At 41.4% G+C, this 25008-nt stretch overlaps 1 protein-coding gene across 2 annotated transcripts in view; it reads right to left on the reverse strand.

Annotated features, from left to right (window-relative positions):
- Positions 1-25008, reverse strand: part of LOC119181242 (post-GPI attachment to proteins factor 6-like) — a 58507-nt gene that overhangs the window by 17558 nt on the left and 15941 nt on the right. Inside the window, exons 4-13 of one of the 2 annotated variants that reach the window (XM_075874928.1) lie at positions 23862-23986; positions 20980-21281; positions 19018-19187; positions 17833-18018; positions 16241-16467; positions 11357-11511; positions 10648-10826; positions 7219-7479; positions 6206-6416; positions 2443-3819 (exon numbers count right to left, since the gene is read on the reverse strand). In XM_075874928.1, the coding sequence (XP_075731043.1) occupies positions 3695-3819; positions 6206-6416; positions 7219-7479; positions 10648-10826; positions 11357-11511; positions 16241-16467; positions 17833-18018; positions 19018-19187; positions 20980-21281; positions 23862-23986 (1941 nt within the window). In that variant the 3' untranslated portion in view covers positions 2443-3694. Of the gene's footprint in view, positions 1-2442; positions 3820-6205; positions 6417-7218; positions 7480-10647; positions 10827-11356; positions 11512-16240; positions 16468-17832; positions 18019-19017; positions 19188-20979; positions 21282-23861; positions 23987-25008 lie in introns of those variants that run through there. The other variant, XM_075874929.1, reaches the window with a different exon arrangement.

Below are 25008 nucleotides of genomic sequence, written 5' to 3' on the forward strand. Positions count from 1 at the left end.
CACTTTGAAGTGAGCACTTGTCTTGTCTAGTTCTTGTGTACTTTATGTGTTTTGCACTCCCAAGTAGTTTCATGTACAGTACAAACTCTTGAAACTTTGTTCCCAACTTAAAAACCTTAGCAGACCTCAATATGTACATTCATGAACAGAGTGGCCACAGAAATTCTGTTAAGAAATGACTGCCGAATTCCAAATAAACTTTTAATTGTTTCAAAGAGAATGTTCAAGTCCAATGAAGAAATGGAAGATTTTGAAATTACACATACGCAACTCATAGAAATTAAAGTTGTTGAACGCACATCTGAAGTGCTTGACAGACAAAACTATGATTGCACTGTGTATGACTTGCTACCATATTATCTGAATTTTACAGAAGTCCTTTTTTATTAAATGTGGGTATGCTACAAAGCAAGATGACAATATCATCTGTTTTAATAAAAAGTAACAAAGATCAAATTTACAGTAACTTATTCATAGGTTTTGGTGACAGTTGTCAAGTTTCGCATAAACACCAAATATTACTTCATGCAGTTGAGAAATGAATTCAAAAATGTACTTATTGTAATCAGTAAATCAGACGGTTTCCTATAAGTGCAACATATTTTTCTAAATCGGTGCACATGAACCTCTCACATAAAAACATAGGAGTTGGCTGTTGGCGAAATGTTGCAGCTGTGTAAAATTCTGTAGCTACACATTTGTGAACCCTACTATATTGACTTAACAAGCAGCATCACAAATTCTGCAGAACTTTAACCAGTATGTTACATACACACCACATCATCACAATCACCAGCACAAAGCATCAATATTCAATAAGTAAAACTTATGATCAACATCACAGCCGTCTTCACCACAAATAAAATTAACCATTGCAGAGGTGCTGCCATGATTTAATCAGGTTCTCATTTTTACCTAAAGCAGTACTGCCTTTAAAGGGGGCTATCGATGTTGGAATTGTACTCCAATCAATAAACATATCATCAAAGAAGCATATCATTTATCATCTCATGATGAAAGTAGCTCGACTTCCACTGACTGCTCCCTGTCTGACACTAGCTTCAGGCATTCACTAGGTTGTGCAGTTTGCACAGGTCACGCCTTGATTTTTAATTGCATCATTCAATTGAGCCACAGAGTTGCCTTTGTTAATGAGAAACCCAAGGAAAAATAATTGTAATGCTTGCACTTACCACAGCGTAGCGCAAACATGCAAGGCAACAAAAAGGTCGAACCTCTAACTGATAGATCTGTCATGTGTGGGATTGTTACGAGTCATTTAACAGCACTACGCTTTATGCGCATTCGGGTTCGAAGCTACAAATGGAATCAACCAATCAGCCATGTAGTTGTACGAATGCTCTTTTGTTTCAACACATACTGTGAGCCTGCGTTGCAAAGCAGTCTGCTGAAACAAGTGCGGTCTCACACTCTACAGTTACTTGGGAAGACTTAACCATAAACACATTGCCATAGTTCCCCTATAGCATATTGTTTGAATGTAAGATGAATGGAAGAATACGGAATGCTACTGCCATGCTTCCCAAATTTTCGCTCTGCAACTGTGGCTATTTTCGCCCTGCAAATGGATATTCAATCTATTTCTGTGAACCATAGTGCGGATTTGAGTCTCAACACAGTGCTGAACTTGACAAGGTTGCTAACGCGAGCTTAGTTGGTTGACCGCAAAAAAACCTTGCAGAAACAATGGCCATACACAGTGACATGAATAAGTGCTGTTTTTTTTGTTTATGTGCGTTGTTTTTGCACTGTGTTTAACAAATAGTTGAGCGAACAAAACAGTCAACAATGTATGCAAGATTCAGTCCACCTTTAAGGTGGGTAGTTGTGCCTGAACAAAGAATGTTGCTAAAGGCTTCAACAGTATTTCATGTTCGAGTCCAGTTATCAACTTACACTCTTCCCATGAGCTGCTCCCTCAATTGGGATCCATATATATATATATATATATATATATATATATATATATATATATATATATATATAAGGGAAAGAAGTGTATACCGAAGGGCTCGTTTTTCCGTGTTTTAACACAATATTAATGAGATCTAACAGACAGTAATGCCAAGGAATGTACAGGGGAAGTTATTAGAACCAATGGAATGTAAATAAGAAGACAGGAAAGTGGATGAAAAAATAACCAGCCGTGAGCAGGAATCGAACCTACGACCTTCGAATAACGCGTAGGTCGTAGGTTCGATTCCTGCTCACGGCTGGTTATTTTTTCATCCACTTTCCTGTCTTCTTATTTACATTCCATTGGTTCTAATAACTTCCCCTGTACATTCCTTGGCATTACTGTCTGTTAGATCTCATATTATATATATATATATATATATATATATATATATATATATATATATATATATATATATATTGAGAGAGAGAGAGAGAGAGAGAGAGAGAGAGAGATAACTGCAGTCTGCATAATTCATTAATGAAGGTGTTTGACCATCTGCGGACTACACTGTGCAGTCAAACCCACAGTCAAAAGACACCTTTTTTAACAATACATCGGATATAACAATGAACAGCCTTTGTACTGTTAAGTTTGTGCGTCTTCAATGGTGATACAAGCCACTTACTACAATATTCCTGCGCTACATAATCGCTTACAAAAGAATCAATTCTGGCCCCTGGGTGTCTGAGCGGAGAGTAAGAAGAATGCCCTGAAAGGCTGTAAAGGAAAGAAAACAATGCATGCTGCAAATGCTTAAAAAATTTCCAGTTTTCTAGAATTCTTTGCAACCACAACCTAAGGCACTTGTCTTCAGCCTCCCTTCCATCCTTCCGAACAAGAATGAACTGCCAGAGCAAACAGTACATTACACTGCCTACATGCATATGAAAATTAACTGATTAGGTGCTACTCATGCGCTTTATTAGACAATAATGAGCAACTAGACAATGTGTTGATGACCTTGCAAGGACTGAACACAATGCTGAATCGATATGTACACTGGAAATCAAACATTAGATTTCAAGAACTCGATGTCATCTCGTAAAACTTGGCTAAGTACACAAACCCATTTGAGTCATGGCTCAACAGGAAGACAATAACACCCACTTTCAATCCTAACACTTAATATCACTATAAATTCATAGGCAAACAAGTCAGCATAGACTAGAACATGCATTCTTGCACCTACATTTTCTTGCACACGTAACAATGGCATGATCAGTTTTCTAAATGTATTGCTAATGACCACAACATTTAGTAAACACACCTGCAGGAATGCAACGGCACACATTCGTATACAGTTGATCCTGGATATATCAAATTATAGGCTATACCGATCAGTCGCGAAACCTTCTTGAACTTCCCATGAATAACTGTTGGGCTGGTGCACACGTATATTTAACCCCCGCACAGCAAAACATACGTTACATCGAGTGCTGCAGCATGCCAGAGCCAAGAAAGTATACTGTTTTTAAATATCCAGGATCGACTGTACTACTGTGCAAAAGACCTTCTCTAGATTGCTTTGTCCTGTTTACATTTCAATTCACGCTGATGGTATATCACAAAGAGGTCCTGCCTCGACACTGTTCCAGTCACTCCACGCTGTTTATTAACATTATGGAAGTGCCAACGAATTGCACTTCAAAACATAAGGCCGTCAAGTTGGCAGCCACCTCTGACTTGGACGAATGGCGCCTTCCCAACTCTTCATCATGTGTCCCGTACTATCACTAAGGGTGCATGAGCTGATGGCAGCTCCGGCGTTGGCATCATGTCGCTCAGCTCCTCCACCCTTACGTAACTGCAAGTGTTTACCGATTCTTTCTTGTCAGCTGCTGCTCGAAGTTTTGCCGATGACGGTAACAGAGTGGTGGAAATGGGAGAGGAGGAAAGGTCGGGAACATGGCATATTGCCGCATGAATGGTGAGGAAAAGAAAAGAAGGTTGAAAGAGCAATTGTAATTGACATTGTCAATTAATCATAGTGATGTAAAGGCCATGAAAAAGATGCAATAAAAAGAAATAATGAAAAGTGGGAGAGGTGGAGAAGCATTAGGGAGGGGGAGGGGGAAAGGAAAAGGCAGATTAGACTTGTACAAGTTTGGTCTCTATGATGAACTATCACTTCTAATTTAATAATATTAATGAAATAAAACCCCACAGATTTTTTCAAAGGTCCTCAAAACTTTATCAATTTTACCAAAAGTTCGGGTACCAAGCAAGAGATACAAGACTCCCCTCCCCAACTGCACAGACTTGTGCACAGTTAATTTCAGCAATGTTCCTCTTAATATAGGTCTACTGTGCTTTACATATGAACAATATTTCCTATGCAAGTGCCCCACAAATGGTGTTACAAGGGCAGCCCCACATCGTGATAGGATAAAGCTATAATGAGCCGATAACTGGATGACAATGTTTAGGCACACTATTCACTTCAATATTACAAAGGATGAAGACAAAATTATGCATGGTAATGAATAACATTAGGCTGTTCAGCAGGACCCCGTATTTAATCGCGAATCCTCGCAATTCTTTTCGAGCAAGACCGATGAAAAGTTGGGGGTTGCGAGAATTGTGTCAGAAAAGTTTTAGCGAAAACGTACAAAGGGGAAAAAAATGAAGTGGCCACAAATCAGGATTCTCATGCTAGCAACTAACTTTGAGAAGTCCTAATAAAGACTTACCTAACAATAAAACCCCAGGTTCAACAAAAGGCAAGATTTATTTGAGACACAAAAGCTGAAAGCAAATAGTAGATTTCTTTGGCATACTGTATGCAAAGTTCGTGGGCGTAGCCTAGGTGTTTGTCACTGAACGGGAGCCAGCAAAACCTCAGCTAACACAGTCAACTTTAGGCTGATGGCCATTTAACACGGAATCGTCCGCAGTTACCTTCTGTCAAAAAAGTTTTAGCATCCATCCCAGTCTTAGGCACACGAAAAACCCAGCCCATCTTGGCAGCTTGTAGCTGCCCGTGCTGCTGTCACCAGTAGCAAACACAAAATTCAACGACTCCATAGTATCTACCGGCGGCCCTGTTGCCGATAGTACATTATCAATAACTTTCAACTTGAAATCTAAATCGCCTCATAATGTACAGGCAGAACGGACATAATGTATGTGCATGCGTGCACGACACACCGCATACTAGCCATTTTGGTTTGGCTTGGATTAGATCAGAGTGAAAGGATAGTATATAGATGTTCTGTGTTGACAGTTTGCTGCTTAAGAGGTGGCGCTAGGCAGTTGTGCACTATCATCATCAGTGGTTGGAAGGAGTAGACGACATTACGGCTGCGATTTCCAGGTATGTGATAACTACTCGCGAAAAAAAAAAAAAAAAAATCGTATTTCTGTTGGTCAATGCGGGGGGTGCGAGAACTATGCGAGTGTGAGGATTATATGAGTAAATATGGTATCTACAATTTCTGCTGCTAGAAAGAGCAACAATAGCCCTTTAGCGCGACTTCCTACAGGCACAAGCCACAAACAGCACTTTCAAATAAGGTCAAAATAAACAACAGGCCTTGTCATCAAGTTTCAAGCCCTACAGGAAACATTTTTGGCTGCCAAAAGCACAGGCTTTACTCACTTCGCTTTACCCCTATCGACTTTATCTTCTAACATTTCTCACGTATGCACAAATTATCATCATCAGCCTGACTGCGCCAACTGCAGGGCAAAGGCCTCTCCCACGTTCCGCCAAGCAGACTTGTTCTGCGCTTGCTGATGCCACATTGTGCCTGCTAACTGATTATAATCTCATGCCAACCTAACTTTTTGTCTTCCCTTCACAAGTTTGCTTTCTCTTGGAATGCAGTCTGTGATCCTTAATGACCAGCGGTTATCTTGCCTTCACGCTATGTTCTCTGCCTATGACCATTCGTTCTTCTCGATTTCGACTATGATGTCCTTAAACCCCCTTTTGTTTTCTGATACACTCTACTCTCCTCTTGTCTCTTAAGGTTACGCCAATCATTTACCTTTCCATTGCTCGCTGCATAGTCTTCAATTTAAGTTGAGCCCTGTTTGTAAGCCTCTAGGGTCCTGGTCCGTAGGTAAGCACCAGTAAGATGCAGCTGTTACATACCTTTCTCTTGAAGGGGGGTAAACTACAAAGATTATTTCAACGCAAAAATATACTTTGCCCTGTAAACTTATAAAACTGACTGTAATACGAGCATCAACAGTGTTGGATGAAGATGACATGCGACTTACACTGACACCGCCGCTTTGGGGGCAAGACCAGGAAGAGCGAAAGGCCAACCAGCGCGTGCCATGCACTGTGCACATAGGCGTAATTGCGGCGCGTTTCAAATCCCAAGTACAGAGCCGCACCTACAACACCAAGTGCTGCACCAGGTGCCAAGCTTATCAGCCAGAAGCGAGGGTGCGGAAAACAGCTTCTTCGCGTGACACACTGCCGAACCTGCGGAGGGTCACAATAAAAAACAAGCACAAGAGAGGTTTCTCATTGATCATCTTTGTGAAACTAAAGAATGACGAAGATTACATGCTATGATCCCCCCTCAATTCCCACTGTTACAATTTTTTCATGCAAATTGTTGAAGATGCAGTTTAAATTTTTTGAAGATGGTTTCATAGTGCCCCATCGCAGTGTTGGTTTAGAAGAGTTCCACGTGAGGCAGCACCCAGTATGGTTTTCATGTAGACATAGCTGGCTGCATGAGCACACATAACTGCTTTCACATGAGCATGTTTTGGACAACTCCTTTCAGTGAAGGCTTTCTGGGTGCTGCTATAATCTCCGCTGGGAGGTTGCAAATATGCACGACTTCCCAAAATGCACTGCCGAGGCAAGGATGTCAGCCCTTGCATTCCCGTGCAAGTCTGCCTCAATTTTTTTTCTGCTAGAAGAGAACATTTTTAAGGATAATGGCAGCCAACACAAACTTGTGATGCAGGTGGGTGTTGGTTGTATACACAAAAACCAAAGACGTGCTTCACATGCTGTAGCATGACACACACTTGAAGATTGATTTTAAATATGTTCTGAGCTATATTAATATTTTATAGACAATGCATGTGGGTCCACACAAATATATTTCCCAAGTTAGCTTGCTTTAAAAATTTTCTGTAGAGACTCAGTACTCCTTAACCGTAATGCTAGCACTTAAAATTCCGAGAGCACAATCGACCGATTAAACAATAAATATTTTTTATTCTTTGATCAGCCCTACGATTGAATAGAATTGCATTAGCAAACATACCCAGGAGCCAAATACGAGTGTCAAGCCCAGTCCAGCCGGCAGTGCAATGACCAGGAATCCCGTGCGATCATTCTCAACAGCAATGGCAATGCACAGAGTGCCGAAGGTTGACACCAGTGTTCGCAAGGGCATAGACACCTCTGCCAGGCAGAGAAGAGTAACCCAAAGCGACACCACAGCTGTCAGGAAGTCGCAATACTGCAGCACATTTGGCCTCAGTATGCAGATGGGGGACAGGTCCGCATCACATGCGTGGTACAGCTGAAAGCAGTGAAGACAACGTATGCTGAACAGTGAGCACATGCATGTTAACACTACAATTTGCAAATATCCCATGAACACAACACAAGAGTGAGGTGCAATGCGTAAGGTGACATGGCACTTGACAAAATTAAAACAAAAATTTTTTGATCAGTTTTGATGAAATTTTTATGGTTTATGTATACATATTTGTGTCCAAATTTATAACATGAAATTATTCTTCTACTAATATGTGTTGTTCTTAAAGTGCAAAATATTCTGCCTGCACGAGAGCAAGATTTTAAAAAAACTGAGTGAGTTACAAAATAAACCAGCATATCACGACAATGTGGAACGGGAACCATGTGCAGTGCAATGAAAATGGCTGTTCTGAACCCATTAGAACTGATTTTATGGTACGTTAAGACATTCACGAGTGAAATCCCACCTTAAAATTGATTTTTTTTCAAATACACATGCAGCGTGGCAGCAACAAAAGACAAGCAATCGACAATACGAGCACCGACTCTCATCTGAATAATTTATTTCACACACACACAAAATGTATTTAAGTCACGAAGATGACTGTATACCAACTTGCTGAAATCGCCGGATTAGTTATAATTGGTTCACTCGTGAATGTTCAACGTAGTATAACATTTGTTTAAATAGATTTAAAACATCCATTTTTGTTACATGGCATACAGTTATTATTGAAAATTATGGTGATGTGCTGATTTACTTTGTAACTCACAGTTTAGAAAGGACCTTGCTCCCTAAAGGACACATAAAAGATTTTGTATTTTAAAGCTACACATTACACTAGATTGATTGACATGTGGGGTTTAACGTTCCAAAACCACCATATGATTATGAGAGACACCGTAGTGGAGGACTCCGGAAATTTCGACCACCTGGGGTTCTTTAACGTGCACCCAAATCTGAGCACACGGGCCTACAACACACATTACACTAGAAAGAAATATATAAAAACAAAATTTTCAAGAGCAATGTCCCCCAAAGTTATTTCTGGGATCAAATTTTCTGTTTGAAACATATACACTTAACTAAAGAGGTCATGACGGCCAATTTTTAATCACAATTCATTTTGTATGTGTGTGTGTGTGTGGAGAAGGGGCTAATTTTTGTGCATTCAAAAACAATCTGGCGAAATTTTTGCATATTTGGTTGAGCATTTAATCTATATTTGAATATTTTGTATACACGTGAGAGGTTTCACAGTTGGCCAACATTGGCACACTCGTAATTCATGATGTAACGATGCGCTCGCTGTGCAAATGTCTGCATTTTGGTGAATCGTTTTGTTCCCTAGTCAGCTGTCTATATAACCGAGTGTTTCAACTATCTTAAACCACTTTAACTTTCTTTAAATTTTATGATTTGCTAATACTTGGACAATGGCTCTACTCCACACAGCACATGACATTATGTACGCCATGGAAAATTACAGTTGCGGCCAGTGAGTGGGGTCTACAGCCGGCGACTTCTTGGGTTTATTTTGCACTGAAGTAGTTTTGCACACTGCATTTTTCGTGTATGTATAGGCCCAATACACTGTCTACTTTTGCATTTTGCTAGAAACTGCAAATTGCTGGTTGACAGTGCCATGGCACCTTTCAATACGATCGAAACTAGGTGCAGCACACATACAGTAGCAAATTCGGAACAGATTCCTTCGAGAACTAGTATTACCAAACGTGCCCGCAGAAAATGCGCATCTTTTGCTACTATGAGGGGCCAGTGTAGGTAGAGTAAAGCTTCTCAATCACAACTTTTTCAGCACAGATTTCTTACAATCTTGCACCACCCTGTATCTCAATATTACGAGGTCTTGGTTTTCATGACTTTTACTTGGCCCGAGAACCTGGCAGCCAACAGCTACGATGAACCCAAAATGATGATGCTCCTACGCAACAACGACGAAGATGCATGATTAACACATGATGATGATGGCAAGGTACAGATGAAGAGGATGGGTACACTAAATGAGCACACTAATTGTGGGAATTTAGTGTATTCATCCTCTTCAATATGTATAAGTTCCTTTTACTAAAGCTTTATGCAATATTGATTATGATGCAGAAGCACTACAAATATGTAAGTCTGGTGAAATATTCGATAAAGTTGGCAGGTATGTCATCTAAAGGTATGTCAGGTATGTCATCATAAAGTTGGCAGGTACAGAGAGGGTCACACATCTCTTTACAAAGAGTGCAGTTGGTCAAGAATAACTTACTGAAAAACTACAGACAGCTAGTACCACTGAAACACAATGTTACCATGATGGAAGTTAAAAGCTATGTGTTTTATAAAAAATGCAGATGACTTTGCCAACAGCTCTATTTGGCTCGAAATATTGATCTTAGCAAAGTAATTTTCAAAAAATCGCAGCATATACACGAAGTGAATCATAACGAGAGGGCAAAGCAGTGAGATCATTTGATGTTACCATAAATCACCCATGACATTGACCACTCATGCTGCAAATGAGTGCCAAGCAGTGTACAGTCATACACAACGTTTATTAGTCATAAATGGTATGCTGTGTTGAGTTCTGAATTTCATTTTGCCTTCATTATTACTGCTTTGTGGAATCCGATCTAGCCTGAAGCTGACAAAGACTAGGTCTGGGCACGTTCCCCTGGTGGTTGTTGGTTGTTTTCAGTCATACGAAATGCATCGTAGAGCATATCAAGACATCATATGCTGCACAAGCCAATCGTTGTCTGTGATCATCACCGTCACCATCTTCATCGTCATGACGTATAGTGGGTACCTCGCATATGCTTTGCAGTGATGGCAGAGTGTGTGGTCTGAAATGCACTTGTCCTTCATGGTCATCAGCATCATCAACGGCTACGGCGCACAATGCCATTGCCCCTTAAACATGGTCAACTTTGTATTCCGTGAAAATTTGGAGTAGGAGAGCTAACTTAATTCTTTCTTTTCCTATACAGTATGCAACAGAAGGAAAGCCATATCTGCATGACATCTCTCTATGCAGCTTGTTAATTGCTGGCTGCCCTTCAATGAAGGCAAAGTTTGACTCTCAAGGTAACGAAGTAGTCGGCAGAAAAAGAATCAAAATGTGACAGATCTAACAGTAGACAGTGCTTCAACCAAAAGATCTCCTCGCAACAGTTCTTTCTTCATTGTCTCAATACTCACCACAGAAGCGCACATAGTGGTGAGGTAGACCAGCCCCTCAAGGAAGTGGCGCCGATAGAAGGCCAGCAACACAGCAGGCATGAAGAACACATTGCTGACTGTCAGCAGCAGCAGTTCAGTCAACATGTGCGAATAGTGACGGGCTTCACGGTTATCTGTACACCCCCACCCACGGTAGCCTGTAACAAAGGACCCTAATTTTGAACCTACAGTACAAGTACAATAAAAGGGGTTATTTCCATCCATAATGCTCATATGTAGCTTAAGTGGCTACTTTATTTATTGATTACTGAAGGCCAAGACACGAAAGACCTCTACATACAAGTGTGTGTGGCGTGTCAGGAGCAGGCAGAAAGTAACCTTGAACAAGAAGGGAAATCTGGGCTAGTTGGTAATAGTTCATTCTTCGGTAACTCACAGCGCAAAAAGGACAAAGACGCAGCCGAAGGATAAGACAACACGAACGCTCGTGTTGTGTCCCCCCCCCCCCGAATTTTCTTACTACGCCCCTGCACGAGAACAGTACGTATGTAGCCTTTTAGCAAGAATCATGATGATGCAATCAATGTTCCAAGTTACATGTTATGTCAAAGCAATGAAGTTGCGGAGAAAGACGTCTCCATCTCAACTGAAAGGCTGTAACATTATTTAGCATCCCTGCTCATTTTTCTCCTTCCAATTTTCTACACCATGCCAAGCAGCATCCTACCAGACGTGCAGTAGCAGCTGCTGAAGATCATCCCTCCACTGATGTACTGGAAGCAGCGGCCAAAGAGGCCGCATTTGTTGTTCAAGCAGGCTGTGGAATTGATGGTGAGTTCCACATGCGCCGATTCCATCTCGCAGGGCACCCAGTTTGGCTCACTGTAAAAACATGGGATGGCAGACCCAGCAATACTAATATGAAAAAAATGTTAAAGGTCTGTCACCAGCTGTTTGGTAAGCTGTCGTGGGTAGTTTGCAGTTTGTAAAGACATGAAAATCCGGCGTCAGAAAGACCGTATTCAAGCACTGAACAGAGATTAGCATGCGTGATGCGTTGTTAACGTTTGCGGCTGGGAGATCAACGACAAAAACCCGCCAAGCTTATGTAAGACTGGCAGAAAAAGCGAAAGCTCACGTCATAAAACTGTAAAAGGTTTTAAATTTGCAGACAAGGTAGCAAACGCAATATCTGTAGTAACATATTCGCACAGCACAAGAAAACGAAGACATAGACACAGCACAGAAACAACATGCAGCACCTGCGCTGTGTCCTCCCTATGTCTGCGCTTTCTTGTGCTGTGCAAACATGTTGATTCCAAATTGGCAACTAGCCTAAGCATACATTTTACCTGTGGCAAGCATGATAACAACGCTTTTTCCCACAGGAAACTGTTAGGCGCAGGTGATACAGAAGGTATTGCGGGTGTCATGTTGAATCTCGCGCAGCCAGAGCCCTGCTAGCGACGCTAATACACTGTCTAGCCGCGTCTGCGCTGTTGCAAAGGCTTACCGTATTTACTCGATTCTACCGCGCCCTCGATTGTAACGCGCACCCGATTTCCACCGCGAAAAAAAAAAAAACGTAAGACATCAATTGCAACGCGCACCCATTTTTCTCGCCGGCCCGCACGATCACACCACTCCAAAAAACTACTCCTTTCGGGAGCGTATTCTATTTAAATATGAGGTACAGGCGAAGCTTGTGCCCATCTGACGTGTAACAGAGCTTTCCGTCACGGTAGTTTTACCGTGGACCGATGCCAGCACGCGAACTTGCTTCGCGCCCTTCTTCTCGACGGTTGTGGTGCCAGGCATGTCGAAGTAAAGAGGCGTCTGATGGGCATTCCCGATTTGCCCAAGCAGGTAGCCGTTGTTGCGCCGCAAGTTTAGGACGAACCTCTGAAAACTGTGAAGCTTTTGATCGTACTCCTCCGCAAAACTTTTCGCATATGCATGTTCCCCTTCAGAGGGAAAAGCCTTTCCTCTAAATAAAGTTAGTTAGCCAGCTCCTGCTCGCTTTAAACTGGCTCTGCATTAGACCTTTTTCCAAGACTAATTGCATAGCCCGCACTTGGAGCAGTTCTGTCGTCACGGGCCGCTGTGCCGCTCGCTGCTCAAGCACATACTTGCCGAGCAGCTCTTTAATTTGCGGAAACCGACCCTGCTGTGGTCCACTGAAGCCTTTGCGTGAAACTTGGCTGTCGAGAATCTTCTGCTTTTGTTTCCGCCGGTCCCGCACGCACGTTTCGGGAACTCCGAACGACCCCGATGCGGCCCGATTTCCGTCCGTTTCTGCACACGCCATAACTTTTCTTTTAAAAGCGGCATCGTGGTGCTATCGAGTTTTTGGAGTCGGCCCTTCCACGCCGTCGATGCTAATGCACTACTAGATGACGAACTCCTCAGCACACGTACGAAGTGCCGCACATGGGAAACACATAGGCAGAAATGGCCGACGCGCCATGCCGACGCACGTAGGGGGCGGCCATTTTGGATTTGCCGATGGCAATAGATTGACCGTAATTTTTTTGTTTGTACTCGATTCTAACGCGCATGCAATTTATAAACTCGCTTAACCGGAAAAAAGGTGCGCGTTAGATTCGAGTAATTACGGTATCTGTCATGGAGGACGTTGCCCTCCTTCCTTATAGAGAAACACCACGTAGCGTGCCGCGATTTTTTTCCTTTTCTTTTTGTTCACTTCGCGTCCCCTTCATCGCTCACTCCTCAGCGGCGCACCAGTGTGCCTCTTTCGAGACGTGCACTCATTAGTGCGATTATTATGAACATTTTCTGGCAACCGGATTATAACCAGTCTCTCATTTTGGGGGACTCCACAGTAAGTGGTATGCATGTACAAGGGGTTCTATAGGAAGGTGAACAGCACCTTTACGTTACCCGCGCGCTGTACAAGAGCTGCAGCGAATCACTGTTTAATTTACCGGTAGCCAGAAATGCCTACGGTTGAAGGCTCACAGCATTTCACGGCGCTCTCATATGGAATGCGATACCGACTGATGTGAAAGAGGCTAGAAATTTTTCATTGGCCATGAAGCATGCACTTCATGCGAACTTTCTAAGTAATACGTCTGCATAGTCATTTAGTATTATTATTATTATTATGATTAGTATTATTCTAGTGCTATTATTATTCTGTGCTATAAATAGCTATGTTCTGAGCTGTGTTTTTTTGTATGGTTCAATCATGTGTTTTTTGCTTTTTTTGTCTATTTTAAACATTGTATCCAGTTTGATGTCCTTTGTCGCTGTGTAACCGCTTGCGCAAGTCTGTAGGTATGTCACACAATTGGTCCCTCTACTAGCCAGTTAGGCTATGGGACCAAACAAGTGTTTGCGAAGTTTTTTGTTACATGGATGTGAAAGTTAGAATAATAAAAAAAAAAACAGGAGTAAAAAAAGACTGCATGTAACCAGTTGTGCACTGTATTTTCTTTTCTTTTACCACACATTATCTACATTTCTTTTAATGTTTTTAAAAGCAAGATGACATGTGCTATTAGATTTAACCAAGGACTGAGGAATATTGCAGTATTTGCATTCACTTAGACACGAATTCAGAATATTCAAAATTTCAAACTACAGTGAACTCCCTTTAAGACGAACTCGAAGGGACCATGAAGAATTGTTTGTCTTATCAGATGTTCGTCTTATCAGAAGCACCCTCGAAAAAAGAATTGGCTACATACCTAGGTGCATGCAAATATCTTAATTCAAAACAAAGTATCAAGTACACTTACAGTGAAGGAAAAAGACACAAAAATAATTTATTTGAGGGAGTAACCTGATAGGCAACTGCGTTCAAGTGCTCTTGCTTGGCTTGATCCAGTCCATAATGGACGTCTGTTGCAGGTCACTTGCAGGTCTGTTGCAGGTCCAATCGTTGCAGGTCACTTCGTCAACGGCGGCGGCCTCACCGGCAATAGATCGTCTTTTTCTGAAGCGATCCGGCCATCCTTCGCTGCAGGCAAACTCGATGTTCATTCGTAGGGCAATTTCCTCCACTTTTGCCTTCAGAACTACGCCGTTCACAGGCAGATTCAGGCTATGAGCACGTTGGATCCATGCGAGTAGAGCATCCTCCATGCCCTTGTGCGCAGCCGTCCACATCTTCTTTCGCTTCGGCGTGAAGTCTCCATCGCTCAATGCAGCGGTTATCCGCGCACTATCCTTCACGATGCCCGTTAGCGTGCTCTTCGCAATTCCAAACTTGCGTGCGATCTCGGTCTTTGTGAGCTTGCAGGCTCTCACTTCGGACAAAATTTCTGCTTTCCTTGAAAGCTCGATTCACTTTCGTTGTACAGTTGGCTTGCTGGCCATTTTCAACGAGACAAGCGAAGCAAACAAAGCGCATGGAATAAAAAACGTGCGATCGCAGGCTCGGTGCAGAGAAAGAACTTGTTTCCTCGGCGATGGCGGCGGCAGCGATGGCGAGGTCGGAGAGGGAGAACATCCACGTGGAGAGAGCTGTGGCTGTAGGACGCGAGCTCACATGTTCCCGCTGAGAAACGGCATTGATCATGAGAGCTACTCTCTTCGCAAATAGGGAGTCTCGGTCGTGATTTTATTTTTTTACTTTTCCCTGCTTGCTTCTTCACGGCCGATAGCCGATTTCAAAACTCTCTCGCTCTCTCATTTTCTTCTTGTTTGCTTTGCCGCTCGCTCTGCGGGTCAAAGTGCGGGTGATGCAGTGGGCCATTCTTTTGTCGCTACCTCCCTCCCTCCACCGTGGCGCGAATTTGCTTCGCGCCATTGCTGCTTTTGTATTTTCTTTCCCTCCAGCCGCGGGAATGCCCCCCAAGATTGCCATAATTCCTCTGTAAAATCGCCTCGGTCTCCCGGTCTCCGCGAAAGTGTTCGTCTTAGCAGAAGAGCAGGTGCAAGGCTGTTCGTCTTAAGCGGATTTTTTTTGCATTGGGTCTATGGAAAACCAAACAAACCTTCTCACGTCGTTCGGCATAAGCGAGAATTCGTCTTAAATGAGTTTGTCTTAACGGGAGTTCACTGTATTCTAAACAAACAATTACACATATACTTGAGAACATATAACCTAACCCATCCAGAGAAAATCTGCCCTGCCACTAAGTCACACTTCCAGGTTCAATGTACACATTACCTTCACCAGATTTATTTTTTAAAGTTTAAAACCATGTTATAAAAACTTATATGTGCTAAGCATAGTAATTTTTAAAACGGAATGCACTATACTAGTTATAATTTGCATACTACTGCTGTATTTCAAGTTGCTTCCACTTCACTTCGAACCAAAAAATTTATTCACACATGCCTAGTTTGTACTTCTTAAACATATATGCATGTCAGTTGAGCCATGGCAGAAATGCTCAGTTTAAGTCCTTAATATGTGATCTTATATATACACTATTCAGAATATTCGATCTGAAATTATTCGACCAAGTCACTACTCACTTTAAATTCCCTTAAAGTCTCAAACTTGCTACTTGTCTATCCTTAGATTTAACATCTGCAATCCCCTGTTTTGCAACAACTTGTTGATTTAACTTTTAGTACTTTTTATTCCAACAACCCTAATTTGCGTGTCATTAGACCGACTTGAGGCTAAAAGACTTACCTGGAATTCCCACTATCATCGAGATAGCACAGTGGCAACAGCCCCAGGTACCAGAGTCCAACCTCAGGAAAAGGAACATGCAGCTCTGTTCTGGAGTTGTCATCGCTGCTGGTGTTCACTTGGAACTTGTTGCCCCACTCCCACGACTTTTGGTCCTCTCTGAGTGGAGGTCGCGCCCCGTACGCCAACACCATCCGCAGGCTCACATTCGTTGTCCCGTGCTCGTCCTGTAGTTCAGTGTGCAAGCCATTTAGAAACGCTCTCTGTGCAAGCAGTAAATCTTCAAATCAACTTGAATCACATATTTATTTTCAGTCCACACAATATTCCCTTCAGTGGTGGTGCATACAGTTGTACACATAAATTTCAGAGGCATGTCCCACATCACGTGTTTCTTCAAATGGCTGGTAACCCAGTGTGCACATTCAACCAGGCTTCACAGGTGGTCTGTTGACTTCACTGCATCGTGTATTGCTGCAGAGGATAACTTTGCTAGAGATACTGCCATGTTAAACAATCGTTCAACTTACTACACTCCAGGACCAATATCCAGATAATCTCTTTGCTTGAAACGAATACAATCAAGAACAACATTCAGCAGGCATTTTGGGCCTAATATTGTATTATTTCTATGCAGGGATTGAAGCTGACTGACTGCAGAATAACTCAATAATCATTTACATGCTAAGTAGCATTATTAAGGAAACTAATTATTACAGAAGTATTAAACTACAGCACAAGACTGCGTTGATTGCCGGATCACGGGAAGGTCTTTGCACTGCAGTGCGCATAGTCATTCGGATTATTATAATAACTGGAACTTACACAAAACAACACATTTTTTCATTTTATTTCTTGCGAGTGTAATGCTGAGTGCCCTAGTACCATGCCAAGCGAATTTCATCTATCTGCAGAGAGTGCCATCATAATTCATGCCTGAGAGGAAATACAGACAACAGAGCGTCTCTCAAAAAAAAGCTACCTGTACAGTTTGAAATGCTCACAGCTAAGTGGCCTGTGTTCTTTCATTCTGCCTCGTCTTACAGCACTGTTTCCTGCTTATAATCATAAACCAACAAGCCCAAATGCATGTTCACAGACCTACTGGAAATTTGGAATGTTGGATACTATCTTATGTACCAAAGAAACCACTACAGAATATATTGAAGGTAAGTACCAAGCAATACTGTGCCATCATCCTGGATTCACCAGAAAAGACACACTTAGATAATCAGAAAAAATATTAAACAACAATAATAGTACTGAGAAGCAGATGTTGTATACAACTGCCTACCAAGCATCAAAAGAGATGTACTTTATAAAATAATAAAGCAGACATACATAAGCCGAGCAAAAGGTTTAAGGCATAAATATGGAAGCGGATATGATAAATTGTTTTTCTTTATACAACGGTAACGTTGAAGCAGTGAAACTGTGGACTGTGGCAATCCCACTCAATAACCATTTTTCTTCCGCTAGAAGAACATACAAAACACATAAATGAATATTTCAAAGGTCGAAGTAACACAAATTCAATCTGCACTCCGACCCGTATGCCAATATCACGAAAAAACTAAATTTCCTTTTCTCACCTTTTCGGGGCTGATGAGATGCAAATTTATGGACAGTGTACCACCAGAGTCCAAGACTGGAAACACTCGAAATGTGATGAGTGTCGGCTCGTGCAGGCTCACATTAAAGCCAGAAGTGAAGTTGGATTCTTCAGGCCCAGGATCCAATCGGTAGCCATATTCGAATGTATCAGGCATGTTCACATGCTGGCGAAAGATGCGGGTGAAAACCTTTCAATGAAGTGTCCAGCTCCAGGTTAGAACTGCTATGTATACTTGACCATAAACAGTTTGAAAACCAACATTTCATAATTAAGATTTTATTCTTTTGTGAACGGACTTGGCAAACCTATTTTAACGTTTATCAGTAGCAGAAGCAATGAAAAGTTATGTATTTTTGTTCAATTGGCTTATCATGCCATATGTCACAGCCTCTTAGTAAGAAATGTGGAACACATTAGAACAAATATTTACTATACAAGGAAAGTGCAAAAATATGTTAAAAACCTAGGTAACACTGAATTTAGGCTTTTGGGTTTGTTAAGTCCTTTAGTTAACATTTCCTAAACATTCCACTCCTGCTCGCTTGAACTACCCACTAACATACCTGCAAGACGGATGATGTGCCTTTGTGGCTCTGAAGCAGAGTTGCCACATGCAACCTAGGTAACAAGCAAATAATCATTACAAGAGAAGTCTGAAAAAAGCGGTGCCACTTTCCCAAAGAAGTCCAACAGAAGCATAAATCACTAAACTTCTCCATTATGAAAAATAAGTTTTTCTTAAATGTGACTCAAGTGCGAAGGGGAGCTGAAAAAAAATTCTTTTAATTATTTTGTACAGTGCAAATATGAACAAAAGATATTTACTTTTTAACATTAGCTCCATTCAGTTGACTGCAAATCTGCCAGTGCATGATTAATGTTACTCGATTCCTTTGTATGTTTGACATCACTCAACTACTTAATGTCATCGACATATAGGCTTGGTGAACATAATTATCACTAAAATAACTGCATTTGCACAAAAAAAGGTCAATAAGCTCAAAAAACAAAAAAGTGGCAGGGATATTCTACAAGTGATTCGACGAAAAAACAAGCCCAAATCCACTTCTTATAAGTGGAACTGGCAACTCTGCTCTGAAGATCCAAACGTTACTCAATATACTTAGTGGTGCACAACTTGTAGTGCACAATGTGAGCTCACCGCAAGTTCACGGGAAGGCCAGCAAGAACTGGGAAATTTAGGCACTCGTAGATACTCCTGGAGAACCGTCCCAAGTGTGGTTGCATTGGCACTAAACATCTTCTCTAGCATTTCCAGGTTCTCCTTCCTTCGGCTCTTTGCTACAGGGCTTGTTTGCGCTGACCTGCAGTCTGATGCACACCAACACAAAAGAAACAAGTTAACACGCTGCATGACAACCGCATGAGTTCACGATAACAACCTTTGTAACCCGTAGCAATTTTTTTAAATGTTCATTCTTTCTGCAAACTACAAATGACTGGAACACGCTAACCAATGCCAAAGTTTTGCAGTCATCTTTAGTTTTATTTTCTTCTAGCTTCAATGAGAGTGCATAAATTATACACATATGCTCTGTAACCTCTTGTACGTTTCACTAGTTTTGTACTGTGAAACGTTAAGTGCATCGTTCTCGCTTTCAGATGTTGTACGGACAATTAAGCCTTCTTTGGCTTTCTTCACCTGTTTGCTTTTATGTTCTTGTTAACTTGTAACCCCACACAGCGAAAATCCCTGAAAGAAATTGGACGACTTATAAATAAATAAAAATGATCACACTAATTAATGAACCGCAGGCCAAATGCTGCTCGTTCTCATGCATGCCCAGTCACTCTCAAGTCTTTTGTTTATTTCTCTGGAGAGCCAGACTGCGATGACATTTCCAACAATATCCCAGTCGCTACAGGCTCATATGGCTTGTGAAAACAGTTGCCAAACACTGCAGATTGTAAAGAAGTAAGCAGCCCAATACTTTTCTTAACCTGCTCCAGAATGTGCTATCAATGTGTTGCAGTATGTGATGCATACAAGTGGCGGACATTGTGCTGCTGACCTAGAGATTGAATGTTCAATTCCTGTCACATTTCAAAGTACAAGGAAGTTTGCATACTTTACTATAAATTGATGCAAAGTCTACGAAATAGCATGTCTCCTACTCTCACTGGCATGTAAAAGCCCCGAATTTTGTAAATATATTCTCTTTTTTTGAAATGTATGCTTCTAAGGTGGGTCTTAAAGAAGCGTGCAACGCTGGGACAGTGAATCAAACTTGCTTGCGATGGCAAACAGTGCAGAAAATGATGGATTCTGTCCTCATCCTGTGCACTTGGACATTTTTGCATTTTGAGCAATGCGGAAAATGAAGACAGATGAAAGGAACACACGACATGTGCAGTATAACCAGACTGCTTCACTTTAATGGGGCTGCTGTTTCTTTTTCCTTCTTTTTCTTCGAACTAAACCTTCCCCATTGTTAGAAAACACTCTGTCAGATCTGCTCCTGTTAAGCATGCTCCTGTCGAGCATGCTTTTTTTCTTCGCACATCCTCATTAAAAGCAGCAAATCCTCAAGGTAATGATGCGAGAGCAAATAAAAACAATTTCAAATTTTACAATCCACTTAAGCTAAATCAGTCATTTAAAAACACTACACGTGTGAACCTGTTTTCTGCCCTAAAAACATTGCTACATAATTTTCAAACAATTTTCCTTGCTGCTATGTTGTGTCGTACCAAATGTGTGACAGACTGTGCTGCATGGTGCAGTGGGCATGATGATTGATATTGAAACATTGATACTGACATTAAAAAATTGTTACAGAGCATCGCATGCTATGCACTGATTTCTAAATGAGGCTGCTCAAGAACACAAGTCAGTGACCCTGTTAAAGGCACAAAACCTGTCCCAGTGGACCATGAATTCAAAAATTAAGTTTGAATTGATGTGAAACTGTAATGCATGGGTTTTATAAGTCTGCTGAAGTACTCAAGGCAATCAGTTAGGCGATTAGGCTCAATGAACACAAACATGCATAGCCAGTAGCAAGGTAAACAAGTACAACTTTGCATCATCAAGAGGCATATTCATTTTAAACTGGAACAATTACAAAAAACAGAAAACAATCTCACTGATCAGTAAACTTACCGTATGGGGAGAGAAGGATTTTGAACTCCACTGGATCATCTATAGTTGGTTGGACTAGAATGTAGTTCCATGAATCCGCAGCTGGAGTCATGGCGCCTCCACAGATCGCACCCTCTGAACAATTAACTGTAGTAGTCCGTTGCACAACCTCCGCGTCAACAGCGTCGTCCTCTTGCGCCGCAGGCAGAACTTCGGCAGAGGCACTAATAATCACTGGGCATGAGTCAGAAGTGCTGTTGCCTTGAAATTTACACTCGGATATGTTGAAGTCCAGGCTCCACAACTCCCGCGATGTTGCAAACCTTTGAGAGGACAATAAGTACCGTATAAGGTACCCATCCTGAAATTTATACTTAACTCAATCAAATTATTGGTTCTAAGGGCTAACATAACACTGCATATGCTACAACCTTACCAGGAGCTGCTTGAATTTTCACTGCAGAATATGTCAGATGAATGCAAGATAAGTGGCCCCTAAACCTATAAGTAAATTATATATTTTGTATTATTGTTGCTGCTTTTAAAATGTTTGCCAATCACTCCTTTTGCTGTCTAATTATGTTTACATTGATTCACCTACTGCTGTTCCTTTTCACCGTAAATGCAGACATGGCTCATTACAAGGACAGTGAATTATTGATTACCAATATGACTGTCACATAAAGAATGGCTGACCCACCATGGTGGTTATGGTGCTCGACTGTTGACTCAAAGGTCACGAGATTGAAGCCCATGCAACTTAGATTCAGGCGCACGTTGAAGAACCCCAAGTGATTGAAATCTCCAGAGCTCTCCACTACGGCATCTCTCAATCATATCACGGTTTTGGGACGTTAATCCCCAACAATTATTATTATCTAAAAGAGAGCTTTATCGAGCTGTAAAATGCTCAGATTCAAACGGTATAGATACAAGCAGCTTCCATATGAAAATTTTATTTCAAAGATATATATTAAAAAAAGCAATCTTACTTGAAGTCATTATTTTGTGTTTGAAAAGCAAGTGAATGGATCAAACCTCGTGCAAAAGTACAATTTTAGCACCAAAACTAAAAAAAAACGCCATTTTCACCCATCAGAAGTGGACGGTTCAAGTTGAGCAACTCCTGTGCAGGACTTATAAAATAGTGCACTAACTACAGTATGCCGTAAAGTCTCATATCCAATACACGGGGACTTGCATCATATAACTAAAAACCTCCAGGCATTCATGTCATTTGCTTAGGCAATGTTAAAAGGCTACTACGAAGAAAATCTCACAGCTGCCAGCCCTGCGGCTTTGTCAAGCAGCATGGAAAGTTGGATGACAAATGCTAATATTTGGTTAAACTGAGCGGTGAGACAAGACAAACAAGCGCAGACTAACAACTGAGTTTGCTGAAGTATGAAATCAGCCTTTGTAACGGCCTCAGCTCACATGACATGTTGCCCTAGAGGATGAAAGACCTAAAAAAGCCATGAAAAAGGAAAAGCACATGAAGGAGTTGTCCATGAAACAGCTAAATGCTAATAAATAAGACATTTGACAGGCCATGAAAAAAACATGAAAAAACACGATGTGCATGAGGACAAATGTAAACACGGGAGAAAATCACGTACAGTAGGCTGGTTACGTGGCACGTGGAAAAAAGATACACAAACTTTTGGTGAGTAAGAATAATCGATGGGTGGCTGATGCATCCCTCCCCTTTCCTCCTGATATGGAATGCCTTGACAATCCTGCTTCGTGAAGGTTGCTTCAAAGTTTGTCTGGCCTGAACCTGCTTGGACCGACACCAGTGTCACAAAGTTCATCGGTATGTATTGAAGGCTGGCAATAGCTAAAGATATTGATAGAAGCAATAGTTCTTCTACTATCAATAGTTCCAACTATAGAGGAGCTATTGATTCCCACAAGTGAGAGACAAGTCAACCAGTCAAGGCGAGCTGTGCTCCAGCTATCGCCAGCTGGCGCAAACATACAGATGTAAACTTTGAGGCTTCAGCTTCAGTACAAGCCAGTCCAGACAAGGCAGCAAAGAGTTTGTATTAAGCTGACAGCTGCACATATACCGCTCACTGATTTAGCACTAAGTTGATCAAAAACTTGGAGGACGCTTGAGCTTTGCCTTCAAGAGTATAACACAATAGTGTAATTGAACCCTGTGCACATTACCTTCTCAAATGGTAGCCTGGCTTCAGTTCTCGCTGCATATCTCAACCGTGCTGTAAGGAAACAAAGAACTGCCCGCGTGCCATTGGCCATTTCAAAGTATCCTATAATGCCTACTGCAAATACGCAGCTTATCACTTTGTCGATGCTTTTGCTGAACAAGATGATTACATATGCCTGAGAGTTTTGTAAATAGAGAGCCCTTAAAAACACCCACTCGATGTGCAATTCACAAGTCTGGACCCCTGGCGCAATTCCATTCTTCTGTCACGCCATATTACATGCGTTAAGAAACTCCTTCTTTGACATGATATTTATAGTGTTCTATTCCTAAGTGCTTTCACAAAATAGCGTGGCTCTGTGATATATTGTCTGCTTGTTACTAAATGACCTGAACTCAATCCTCACTCGAACCCAAAGATTGTTATTAATTGTTTTATTTGCATCTTTCTCTATTTATGGATCACAAACAAGGTAATTTTTTGCTCAAGACTAATGCCGCCGACACTACAACCACACTTTCTGAGAATACTCTCTAACGCTATCCCGTTAAAATCAAAGTAAGCCTTTTTTTCCCCAGTTTTATTATGGGTCAAGAAAGCACTCCTTTGATCTAGTTGGTACAAGCTTAACGTATGTTGTGGAATGTTGCGCTGCATAGCTGTCATCACGGACTTCAACAGAAAGCAGACAAGAGGAGATGGAGGTGGATGCCATTACAGGTCACTCACCTAAAGTAGGTAGGCTTGACAACATGGTGTGTGGTGGCCTGGCCGGGCAGTAGGTCAACGACCTCATCCAGCAAGTATGGGGTGAGCGAGCTTGAAAGGTACACTTCACAGGGTGCAAACAGGCCCTGCATGCATCACGGGTATTTAAAGATTTTTTAAATTTTTTTCAGAATTATACGTACACAAGGTTTTATACAAATGTACAGTGAGAAAATTATGCAAAAAAACTATAGGCAAGGCAAGAAATTTAACTATACAAATATATTGATGAAGATGTAAATTTTGCAATTTATACAAATGCCTCAAGAATTAAAAAAAAAATGACCCCATAAATGATATGCAACAACTCTTTTCTTACATCTGCAGAGCAAGGTTACTTCCTAAAATTCAGTGGCTACAAATTACTCAACTCGCAATACGGCACAAATTCCAAAATGGGAGCCCCTGAGATCAAGTGAGGATTAGGACAAACCAAGGCCTCATCTAGGGAACAATTTCGACATTGTGTGCAACACGTATGCAACACCCTTATCACAAGTGAATCCATCTACTGTTATGTTACATATTGTCATGCGCTGCTTATTTTGCAGATGAAGGGGAAGGAGATGATCTAATCTCGGGTTTGTGACTTTTGTTGTTCAGGCTCAGTTAATTAACTGTTCTATGTAGGTATTGTAAATAAGCCCATTTTTCCAACATCTTTCTTTAACAATCCCATTCGCAGACTAGTTGGTTCATACTTGAAAACAAGACTTTAGCTTGTGCAATAAGTCGTGTTTTTAACAATACCCTGGGTGGCTGCGTTTACATACACAATGCTGGTTGTGTCAACCCGCAGCCAAAAGAGAAGAAGACACAATGCTCATTATGACGAATTGAACCTTTTGCATAGTCAATATGACTTACCCTCAGTGCGCTGGGTATAACTGTAGCCAATAACTTTGGTGAAGGCACCATGATATTCAACGGGCCGTTGAAAGTGACGCATCGGAGTACCAACAAAAAGTACTATTACTTTTTCTTTTCTCGGTAGTGAATGCAACCGAAACCTATTTGCACACACGCTTAAAGCTTCTGAGTTTATTCTTTTAATGTGAAAATGGAATACTACCTGCAGCAGCATAATTAAGCATCTAATCTCATGCTA

The sequence above is a fragment of the Rhipicephalus microplus genome, chromosome 10, assembly GCF_043290135.1.
Source record: "Rhipicephalus microplus isolate Deutch F79 chromosome 10, USDA_Rmic, whole genome shotgun sequence".
Taxonomy (NCBI): domain Eukaryota; kingdom Metazoa; phylum Arthropoda; class Arachnida; order Ixodida; family Ixodidae; genus Rhipicephalus; species Rhipicephalus microplus.